The sequence below is a fragment of the Chlamydotis macqueenii genome, chromosome 8, assembly GCF_036417535.1.
Source record: "Chlamydotis macqueenii isolate bChlMac1 chromosome 8, bChlMac1.mat, whole genome shotgun sequence".
In the NCBI taxonomy this organism is placed as follows: domain Eukaryota; kingdom Metazoa; phylum Chordata; class Aves; order Otidiformes; family Otididae; genus Chlamydotis; species Chlamydotis macqueenii.
This window is the reverse complement of record NC_141563.1, coordinates 17,031,093-17,043,162: the sequence shown is the minus strand read 5'-3', so window position 1 is coordinate 17,043,162 and position 12,070 is coordinate 17,031,093. Positions and strand designations below refer to the sequence as shown.

The window sequence follows — 12,070 nt, the reverse complement described above, 5'->3', positions numbered from 1 at the left end:
GGGACTTCTCACAGTTGGGACCACAGGATTTTAATCCCTAGTTTACAGATGACAAGATGCTGTAAAAGTCCATCCAGTTCTCACGTGATAACTGCAACTTCACACTTCAAAGTAGTAAGCAGTGTTGTGGAATAAACCTTAAGTTTTCTTTCAGCAACTGCGTAGTAAAATATTTAAGAATCTATTTTTCTGTGTTTGCTGTGGATTGCATTTTAATGGGAGGGGAACTAGAAGATACAAAAGGTGATTTATCAATTTTAACTGTAAAGTGTTAATTTTGAAGTTAAGACAGAGTAAAGGAAAAAATTATGTAATATTACCATAAGATAATTATGATTCTTTCCTTAAAAGGGAATGTATGCACACAGCTTTGGCTGTATATAATGAAACAATAGTTCTTAAGCCACAGAAATAATTATATTGAGTTCAGCAGATCTGCTAACGTATTTACAACACAACAATAAAAGATACTATCTTTACTAGGTGCAAATGAAGTAACATCTGTGTGAGATTCAATCAATGATATTCTGCTTTGGACAGAAGGGTCGAGCCAGGCAGAATTGGACTCTCAGTTCACAAGACTGAAAAAAAATAATGCTTAAAGTGACCTCTCCCTCCTTGACCTTAGTCAACCAACACTTTTAACTTAATTAGTAAATGAAAACTTAAAACCAAGAGTTCGATACAAATATTTACACTGGCAAATTTTTAAGACTATTGACTTCAATAGTAAGACTGAGAATTTAAACTCTAATCCTCTAATGACTACAAAATCTGATTAAACTACAGTTAAGTTCCACTGTAGTACATAATGGCTCCAATTATCACTGAAATAAATGGGCCATGTGATAGAAGCAAGTGTCCATGTAGATCCCTTTGAAGGAATCCTGTCTTTGTGCAATGGACCTATGTTTGTGGGAAATACTGTAGTATTTTGTGATAGTATTTGTGATATATTCTTTCAGCTAGAATGTTTTGATGTTCACATGGTCTGAAGAACAAGTTGTTGATTCAGTTCAGTTGTGCAATCAGCATAACTTTCAGATGTCCTGATTCTTGGATGCATAATTACACAACTTCAACATTAAATAACTACAGTTTAACATTTTATAAGTTGGAATAGTATTAATATAGTCTGTATAAGAAGCTACTGCTGAAGACTTTCAGCTAGTTAACATTTAAATACTTGCCGTTGTATATCCTTCTGCTGTAACAAGTTTGTAGGATTCCTGTGCACAAAGTTCACCCAACATATGATATTTAAGAGCACAAAAGGTATTTATTACTCTATTATAGCCTTGCAGAAGCAGTTACTAGCATATTGTTTTCCCTTTATGAGAGTCTTACCAACCCAACTAAACTGGACACACTGCCGAGCAGGAGGATGATGATCAGTGGGGCCAGAGCACAGAAGGGAGGTAGGCGCAGCAGCTCCAGGGCCTCCCCTGTTGTTCATAGAGTGAGCTCTGTGTCCTTTCTCTCTCCCTCCGCTCTGAGCCACCTCTGTTTATACCCTCAGCAGATTCAGTGGCAGAGTACTGACTACGCGCGGCCAGCGCATGCAGCAAGGCCTGCCAAGTATGTGCTCTCCTGGCTAACAGCGGTTCCCGGACAGCAGCAACTTACTGCTCAATAACAACCCTCCTAGCTCCCCTCTCCAAGGTCATGTTCTCACAGCTGTGTGCAGCTTGTAATTCCCCACAGTGGCCCTACATGGACCATCACTGAGATCCCTCACACATCTGCCTATGGCTGAAAGTATGTCTTCTTCATGTCACTGTATCTTGCATCTCAAATACCATACGGAGTTCTGGTTCCACTTTCAATAAAGTAGACTTGTAAAAATACAAAAGACCCAAAGAATGGCATCAGGAAAGACAAACAGCATAAAATATCTTTCAAATGACTGAGTAGTTCTTTACATTAAAACAGACTGAGTCTTTATCCAGAGATTTCTGGAAGCTGGAAAGGTCTATGATGTATGTATCTGACAGGCTTATTCTTCTGTATGGTACACCAGTTGCCCATATCAGGGACAGGATACTGGCTAAGATCAACCTTTGCTCAGTTACATCATGGCTATTCTAGTTCCTTTTAGTTTTACTTTAAAAGTGGATGAAACTGTAAAGAACCTGAATTTATTTCTGTATTTTCTTTTTTTTTCTTTTCTTTTTTAAATAGGTCTGAGAATACGATTATTCAATTTTTCTCTCAAGCTACTAAGCTGTTTCTTATACATAGTTCGTGTCCTCCTGGATGATCCTACACAAGGACTTGGATGGTAATGTGGGGTTTTTTTTTTTTTGTTATTTCTGCTCTCAAAGCATTGCTTAATTTATAGATGAATTTAATGAATAAATGTTTGATATTCTGCCAACAGGGATTTGGTTTTGTGTCTTGCAGATGTTTTGAAAGAATTATAAAGCTAGTCTTAAATTGTGAATGGAAATAAAAACCAGAATAACAATTTTCACTTTACTGCTAAAATAATCCTGGCTATTTACTCAGATACTGTACATCAGATATAGTTGTGCAAACTTCTATATTTTAGTTATATTATTACATAACATTTATCTGTATTGTATTCACGTTTATATTTATAAAAATGCAGTTGCAAATATTTAGTTGCCAATTTATGAAACAATAATTTTAGGATTTTACTTACTTAAATAATTTTACTTTAAACCCCAGATCTTGGAAACAAACAGACAAATACGTGAAACTGAGATTTCATTCCGATGACATTGATGAGAATTTCCTAGCCCTCTACTTTCTCTAAAAATTTAGAGAAAGGGAGACCAAAAGTCTATGCTCATGGTGATCTATGGTCATAATGAGTGATTTTGCACATCTGCAATTGTCAGTATGGTATTTTATACAGGTCATAGGGTACTCTGCTTCCCCCCCCCCCCCCCCCGTATTACACAATCAACCACCAATTGTAGAAGAAATTATCTTTAACATTTATTCAATCCTGTACTTCAGTTGTATTTGTATCCTGGGTGTATTGAATCTTCTAAATTCTAAATGCTAACAAGCCCACATTTAATTAACTTACTTGCTTTCACTTAGTTTGATTCTGTTTGCCATAAATAGTGAAAGAAATGGAGCACGGATGAAAATACAAAGCTTGAGTTGATAGAACTAGCACTCTTCACACAATGTTAGGCAAAGGACAAAGTATGACTTCTAATTTTAATATTTGAAAATTAGTTAAATCTAATAAGGGTAATACTATGAAAAAGCTAGTGCAGAGGAGAAATACTATATTTTGCAAGAATCAAAGTGAAAATCTAAAGCAAAGTGAGTTAAAGAATATCAGCTTTACTCAACAGTGCATGGGAGAAGGATTTGTGAATGCGAAGTACAGAAAATGCATTTGAGGTTTTTTTTTTTTTTGGTCAAAAGTTATTGTAAGAAATCAGAACATTTGAAAAAGAGCCAGAAAAAAGATCACCCTGGAAAAGCAAGAACCACAAAGAACTATTTTTTGACTCCACCTGTATCTTAGCATGTCTCTTCAAGGAGAGGAAATATGTAGGGAGGAAGCAAGCAGTAAACATTTCGCAAAACCTTTAACAGTGATGGAGAAAAGAATATCCATCCCTAGAAATATAGGCATAGTAGAACAGCGAGTTGGTGACCTGAAATTTTACAGCTAATGATACTTTCTAGCATGAAGAAGCTGATGATATTGTTTTGTTAGGAGAACTATAGTGAGCCCAAATGAGTGCCAGTATAATAACTGCAAGGCTATGTCTGGATATACAGAACGGATTAGAACATCAACACTCTGTCACTTCGATACTTTTGTCTTTGTATGCACAATTTTTCTGCATCTTATAGACTGCTTAACTCCCCAGGCCTTTCCTAACATGTCTGTTCCTCCAATCTCTTTTAACAAATCACCAGCCAGAGAGTGTATTTGTCTTTTCTATGCATATCATTCCCTTATAACGTTTTATGGTACATTTACGACACTAGTTATTTTGTTCTGTCTCTGTACAACATTTGTCTGGCTGAGGAGTTTCAGATAAGTCACTTCTACATGCTCACTAAGACCTCAGTCTTAGAAGCTATGCCAGGGAAACCAGCCCTATGTCCAAATGGTACCCATTAATGTCAGTGGTTTTGCCCATAGAGATCCTGGAGTCTCGAGTCCTAAACTACTGCCATAATGCATTCTTACAAATGCAGTGTTAGGAAAAAAAAAAAAAAATGCTTTCTAGATACCATGTCACAGCCTGATGAAAGAAACCACTCTGTGCTGAGAGCATGGCCACAGAAAACATTATCACCTGGTTGTTTTTAAAGTGATAATTCTGGAAGGAATGCTTTTCATCACAGTCCCTCCCTGCAGATTTATTTCCTGTTTTTCAGAAATGCCTGCACAAGACATTATCTTTCATTTGCTCCTTCAGGCACAGCAGGTGTACAGGGAATAACTTAAGACATAAAGCATCCTTATTAATGGATACCATTTAGCACGTGTCCCACAGAGTCTGTAAAAATACAGCTACTGCTAATCTGTGGACTGCAAATAATCTTTTCTGCTGACCTAGCTTGTCAAGGATAAACAAGGATATTTTTCATAATTTACACAAATATATATTCCCATATCCTTACATGACCATTTGAAGGAAGGCTCTATGCCAGCAATTCAAGGCAAAGTAACATCACAAGTACATAGCAGCTATTTTTTAAATAGATATCACAAGGCGCTTACTTGAATTACTGCTGCATGGATCTCCAGCCCTCATTCACATCCTCACGAGAGGAAATAAAGTGTAGTTTGATGCCATCTTTCCTGCTCAGAATATGGCAGGCCTAAGTATATCTGCTTTTTCTATCCCATCCTATCACTGTGATTGCATTTCTAGTATCTCTTGATCTTCAGTATTTGTTGTGTACTTAGTTCGGCTTTTGAAAGTATAATTTGAGTTGTTTTGTTTTTAAATTGGAACATGTTTGAAAATAAATCTTTAAAAAATGTAACATTAAATGCTTCATAGTCCTTTGTCTACAGACACAGAGCACATATGGAACTACTTTCCAAAAGTTATTTTACTTTTAAAAATGTCTATATACATTGCCTAGGGTTTCAAACTATTGCATGCATTTTATAGAACACATAATAATGTAATTAATGTCTGTTTCCTCCCATATGTTTTTATATTTGTGTTCCTGTATATATTTGCTAATGAAAATGGACTTTACATGGATGGGATGACAACTCTCAGTAAGGAATTAAACTGGAGTTGTTCCAATCAAAACTACACACCTGGAATGATTGATTGGTGAGTTCCTAATTTAAAAAAGCAAACCAAAAATCCACATAATGGTGGGAAGGGGAGGGAAACAGGAAGATAAATCCATTTTCATCTGGAATGGTGACATTTCAACATATGCAATTACTTCTGTGTTCCTGAATTCAAAACTGCCTTTAATTATTTTAATTGTTTCTCTGATTGTATAAGTGAACTGCTGGATTGGATAGTCTTGTAAGATCTGAATTCCTTCAATGCTTATACCATGCTGAAAAAAAACGGATGCACTTATTTAGAAAACAACTGTAACTAGGAGTAAATTACTACACTGTTGTGCCATTAAGTGTGCCAGACTCCAGTAGTACTGAATCAAGTGTCTATTATCACTGAGTTTAGTAAATACTAAGACAACATAAGATATTTCCAAGATATGGCAGCTACTAGGAGTTAGATACCATTTGTATTGTTACACAGATAGCAAATCGTTCACAAAAAAGAAGTCAGATTTCTTTTGCCTACCATAAATAATTATTCCTCTCCATCTCTAGAATCCAAAGCTCAAATTGATTTATTTTTTTCTGGAATCACAGGGGGTGAACTAGCAGCCATTGTAACCAATAAAAGATTTTAGTGTCACTGGGTGTTGGATTACTCCCATGGAAACTCAATGATTGGCTCTGGATTAGAAATACAATCAATGTCAATACTAAGTAGATAACTACTGATTTTAAATTTTTGTTACTGAGATTTTTTTTTTAAATAAGGCTGCTCTATTTTCCATTCACATGTAAATTTTTTCCCTCTTGATTTTGTTCAAAACACTAATGATATTTTTATTAATTTTGTATTTATTTTCTTATTATAATGAACAGGTCCCCTATTATTTGGGTGAATCGAAGCTTGCCTTTATGGGGATTACAGGTAATATGTAAATGGCCAACTTAACTAGTTCCATTTAATAACTGTAGACTATATTATTTATAGCCTTTTAGTGATGTTAAAGGATACTTCGAAAAGTTGGTATTAACAACGACATCTACTTGAGACGAAGTACAACAAAAGCATAAAGTAAAGATAAGCTGATATTAGCTAACTGATTTGAATTTATGTGACTTTACAATATATTTATAAAGTATTAAAGCTTATAACAAAATATTGTAGAATTAGATAGCCTTTTATCTTAGAATTATCAAGCTCCGTTGAGTCAAGTATTCACTGTTTGCTCAAATGATGAGTTTAAATTTCATAACTGTTTATTGCTTTCTTGTTAAATACACTAGAAATATAAAGTTACTTCATAATGTAGAAGCCTACATGTTTAGAGGAGTATGTCACAAAAGATGTGCTACATCAGTGCTCTGTGGGTCTTGGAGATCTTTTGAAATTTGTGGTTCAGTCCTCAGTGTCCTGGAGTCTGCTCATTTTAGGAACACTTTTCTTTTACTCGTGGACAGTGCTTTGGGAATTGTCCCTGTGAAATGTGTTTTTCTACTAAGAATTCCTTAAGCTTCCAGAATGGTTATACCTTTATATTCTTGCACCATGCTTATATTCTTGCACCAATGCCATTATGATGGTTTGTACCTCTGTTTAATATACAATTTTACTAAGGGAAGAATCCCTTGATGTAAATACCTTTCAATTCCTTGCTTAGAGTGTGCACAGTTTGAATAAATTTTGACCTACGCAATCAGATCACTGTATTCAATTTAATTAAAAACTACTGGGAGATTTATTTGCTTATGGTTACAGTCTTGTTCTAATAAGTTTATCTGATAAATACAGGAATTTAAACGTCTGTGTATATGTATGCATGTGTTTATACCCCTGCATTCAGGGGAGGATATATACAATAGTTGCAAACAAAGATTTATTTTTATTTGAGATACAACCTGCATTTATATAAAACAAAAATTATTATTTGGAGAAACTAATATCAATATTTTGATTGCATATTTTAATAACTTTCCAATTCATATCATCTTTTTTGATTCTAGGTAGTGATACTGTGAGTGCAAATAGTGTACTCTTCTGAGTAGTAGTAGTGAGCATTACTTTAAAATTAGAAATCCTGATGCTTGTTTGACTTCATGCTCCAGCTGAATTTGTACATCTTCTTGACAAAATATTCCCACAATACACATAAAAATACAAATAGTTGCTATGCAAAGGATTTAAGTAAGTTTTGTGGTTAACATGTATAAAGTTTTAACTAAATTTTTTACTACTTTGATATTTGACTATTTAAATATTTTAACATTACGTAATACATGTACTAACTACATATAATCTAGGTGAAAGCTGATAAGTTGAGCTCAGTTGTATTTAAATACTAATATCAATGATTTATCTGTATCATTTTTGCTGTTTTCAACTTTCTGAATTATACACAGTAAAAAACGTGTTTGCTTTTCCACATGTTTGTAACATCTTTTCAGAAAAGTAAAGAGCTGACTAGCTTCCATTATTTACAGCTTCCTCCTTCTCTTTCTTCCTCTGTCTTGTAAAAAGATCTCAGTACCTTTTAGGAACAGACGACTAAAACTTGAGAAACAATCTGGCAGACTGTGTACAGAGCTCTCTAAAAAGCATGGAGAGGCCACCCTGGAGGCCACCCTCTGGAGTCTTATACTTGGAAAAGAGCAATGAGACTCAAGTCATAGCCTGTGCTTTAGCCAGAAAAATAACAATATTCAAGTTTCATGCTAAATGCTGTTAGCTGAGATGGTTTCAGAGGATGGATGGAAAAGATGCATTTTATTATCTTTTACTTTTTATTGTAATGCTTAATGTCATATATTTTTTTAGAAGCCAGTATTAATATATGTATTTTATCACTTCACTTAAGGTTTCTGTGGCTTTAATAAGTCTCTTTGAAACTCTGCTGCTGAGTTATCTAAGCTATAAGGTAAGTACTTTTAGTTACTTTTAGGCATAATTCACCACAAAAAGTAACTGACTTAAATGCTTCAGTATGAAATTCATATGCCTGAATCTGTGCTCACATTGATGTACAGGCAGGAAGTTGAGAAAAAACACGCATGTAAAGGACAGTGTATTGTCACAGGCAGCCATGTTCATGTTTCCCAAATTTATGAGCAAACAGTAATATCTAGAGAGTGTAAGTAAGAAATGAATATTCAATTTTTTTCCTATTGTCCACTGACACATTATAATTTGAAAACACATTCTCAGAAATGACCTTGATTTTGGCATACTGATTTTTCAAGTGCACGGTTTTGTATGTCTGTCCATAATGCACTGGACACAAGTCTAAGTGATGTCAAAGCTGTAGCTATTCAGTATCTATAACTCAAGTTTCAGGCCTCTAAGACTGCACACCAGAAAACAAGGCCAAGACAGTACTTTCAGGTTTTTTTTTTAATTATGGATACCTACATGTTGTGTTATCCGTCTTTCTGATGCGATTGGAACATCTTTGCAAAATGCCTTGAAATCATCTGATCTGAATACCATACAGTTTTGTATTTGCATTCTCCTTAAAAAGTTTTGTTTTCCTAATATTTTTATTCCATTTTCTTCATTACATTTTGTTATGTGCTATCCTAGTGAATTTTAGGTACTCTGCATTTTTGCTGTCTTCAGGAGAAAAATACTAAAATAATTTATCAAAGTAAATATGAAAAAACTTGGATTGTAAAGCTGAAAGTATCTTGGAGCACAATTTATTTTTTTTCATTTTTGAATTCCTGACATTCAGTAGCTATGAGAGCCACCACTGAAGTTAGAGCTGTACTTTAGTGTGCTTATCAAGTAGTTATGGCACAAATGTTTTCCTTAGCACCCAATAATACTAAGAGGCCTAAAACTGCCTGCTGTCTAAAGGTTATTCTTCTTAATCCTCATAAGTAGCATATGCTATTTAGTTGTTGGAGGTTACAAATGCAAGTCAATTATAGGCAGAAACAATTAGAAACAACACTTCTAGTGCCAGAAGAGTAAAGAGCAATCACAATTTATACTGTTCCTGAGTTTACTGAGCAGCATTTTTTCCCTATCCATTCTGCTTGTGGTCTGCATCCATTTCAGTGCGTACAGAAGATGCGAGAAACATTGGCAAGTCAGGTCCCATGAGAAGTTACTTATTAGCATGCAACGGGTGTAAAGCTGTACTATCCTAATTTGCTGCATATACCTGTCACAAACGTTGAGGCAATTTTATGATGGCTATATTTCCACTCCCCATAAAGGGAATACAAGTAATGTAAGGGAGAATAATAGTATTGAAAGGCACTTTGGCAATCCACCTGATGCAAACAACTCCCTCCCTCTTAGTTACAATCTGAAAACATCATGACAGAGCCATTTACCTGAGTTTTATACCAGACTCATGAAGCCAAGGTGGTTATTTCGCCCACTGTAAGGCCTTTCTGCACAACCAGGATGACTGAAGGAATCTTAGCTCATGTAAATCTATGACAGATTACTGATTTAATGCCAACATTTCCAAAGCTTTTACAACTTAGGCACAAGTCAGAGGACAAGCTAGGAAGCAAACAACAAGAAAAAGATGATTGTGTTAGCATTTGTCTGCATATTGCTAGGATTTCACAAATAACATGTAAAAGAAATAAAGCAGTCATTTGAGAGAATACTCCAAGGAATTTACCTTTCTGATACTTGGTTAATGACATATGAGAAATGATTCAAAATGCAGAACAGCGAGGACATAATAGTATATCACGCTATGACGATACATTGATTTTGTATTTTTTATGGCTTTTATATGGGGAGGAATGCAAAGATTGTAGCACTGTATTACATTGTTGCTCGCTTGGATCCAGAATGAGTGGTTTACAATCTGCATTCTCCTGGCTTAACCTACTGCATGAGGGTTTGCCCTTGGCCAAAATTCTGAAAGATGTCTATATTAGGAGCTTTAATTGCCAAAACTCATCACAGACCTCTGGCAGTCCTATTGTATCACCAGCACATAGGCAGTCTTAGCTGCTTTTATCAGGACCATACATTCTCACTGCAAAAGGCAGTTTTTCAGAAGACATGATGCATTTGTGTATGGAAGCCAGAATCTTACAGCTGCACGCATCACTAAGTACCTGGAGCACATCTGCACAGACATTTTGCCTGCACAAGTAGATTATGTGACATTTCTTTTCTATAATGAAGAAAAGAAAGCTCTTAAGATTAAAAATGAGGAAATTAGTGAAAACAGAGAATGGGTCAGTTGGGAAAATCAGATTTTCTTTTGATTTTATTATTCCTACAAATAAGTCCTCAGCTCAGTCTCATAATTTCACTTTTGTTTGCAGGGCTGCTTATCACATGAAATATTTAAGATTTTCCAGCTATTTCTAACTCCCACCAACTACAATTACATGGAAGACACAATGGCTTCCAAATGTGAAAAGTTAAAAATAGAAAAATAATTTTGTATGCTATGGAGCTTGTATTTAATTTTCAGTGGTTATATCAGAAGGGTATTTTATCAGGAAAGATTAATATGTTGTTGCAACTGAAAATATAATCCTGTACTGCAAATTCTTGTAATATTGCCATGATATATACTACCTTGTTGTTGCGTTACCTATGATGGAATCTTGATATACAGTTACTGAAGCTTAAGTCACTGAATTTTAAATACCTTATTTTTTAAATGTATGGATTTTCATCCCACCATTTAATCATTCACAGTCACTGCCCAAACGTGGAAAAGAAGTAGTATTATCCCCACCCTGTAGCTAGCAGTAAGTCTATTAGAAGATCAGTACCACTTTCATTGAAACATGTGGGAAGACCTCTAATTCCATGTAAATAAGATAAAGTTCCAGAAACCCAAGAAATGTACTGAAGTGTTTGTGGCAGAAATACAGAACTTTGATCTTGTAGTCCTAATTCAAATATTAAACACTAGATTGTCTTCCTTACTTCTCTCTCCAAAACAATTGGGAAAGAGAAAATACAAAGTAAATATAAAAGAAGATAAATGCAAAGGAAGGAAGGACTCACTATAGTAATACTGCTATCTTTCTCTAACTTAATTTCATTCCTCTTTTTAATACTTATTTCTTAATAAGTTAATATCTTAATAGGAGGATTAGAATTAATAAAGAGAAATATCCAGGCCTCTGTGACTAACATGCAGAGGCTCATGAAACAAGATTAAGAGAAAACGAGATGGTATTTTTTCTTTGGAAAATATGACACACTTGCATTCCTTGTTTGCTTTACATTTTGCTATGAAGTTCTATCAGAAGGATGTATAGAAAGTGGCTCATCATTTGTAACAAATGTTAGTATGGACTATAGGGCAGTCACAGGGGTAATCAAAAGAGTTGATTTGATGGTAAAATCTTCTGAGCAGGGCAAGTCCCTTGGATGGGTGTCTCTGCAACTCTTATGCTGTACTAGGGCTTTGTCTCTAGCTTTTAGACACTGTAAAACAACAAGCATTAAGGTAAGAAAAACTTTGACACAGTCAAAAGTTACAGTTACACATTGTAACACAGGATTTTAAAGATTTAGAGGCTTTTAAGAAAAAGAAGTAGAAATAGTTGCAGATAAAAGAATTTGCCAGCAGAGTACTCTGTTACCTGTGTGAAGAGTCACTCAAACCCTAGAATTACTAAAAAGATAAATTCCTTAGGACAAGAATCCCACCTCCTTATCTGTGTGTAAGTATGCATGTAAAAATAAAAGTAAACTAACCTTTGAAGAATGAAAAAGCGGAGACAAGATGTCTGTTTATGATTCCAAGGTACCTAAAAATGCATTAGAAGAAAATGGGAGCATATTATTCTCTGAAAAAAATGAAAACTTAATTT

At 34.8% G+C, this 12,070-nt stretch overlaps 1 protein-coding gene across 3 annotated transcripts in view; it reads left to right on the top strand.

Annotated features, from left to right (window-relative positions):
* Positions 1–12,070, top strand: part of KCNT2 (potassium sodium-activated channel subfamily T member 2) — a 141,993-nt gene that overhangs the window by 38,592 nt on the left and 91,331 nt on the right. For all 3 annotated transcript variants that reach the window (XM_086753725.1, XM_086753724.1, XM_086753723.1), the window contains exons 3-6: positions 2,182–2,281; positions 5,241–5,297; positions 6,140–6,188; positions 8,116–8,175. In XM_086753725.1, coding sequence (XP_086609851.1) covers positions 2,182–2,281; positions 5,241–5,297; positions 6,140–6,188; positions 8,116–8,175 — 266 coding nt within the window. The remainder of the gene's footprint in view (positions 1–2,181; positions 2,282–5,240; positions 5,298–6,139; positions 6,189–8,115; positions 8,176–12,070) is intronic.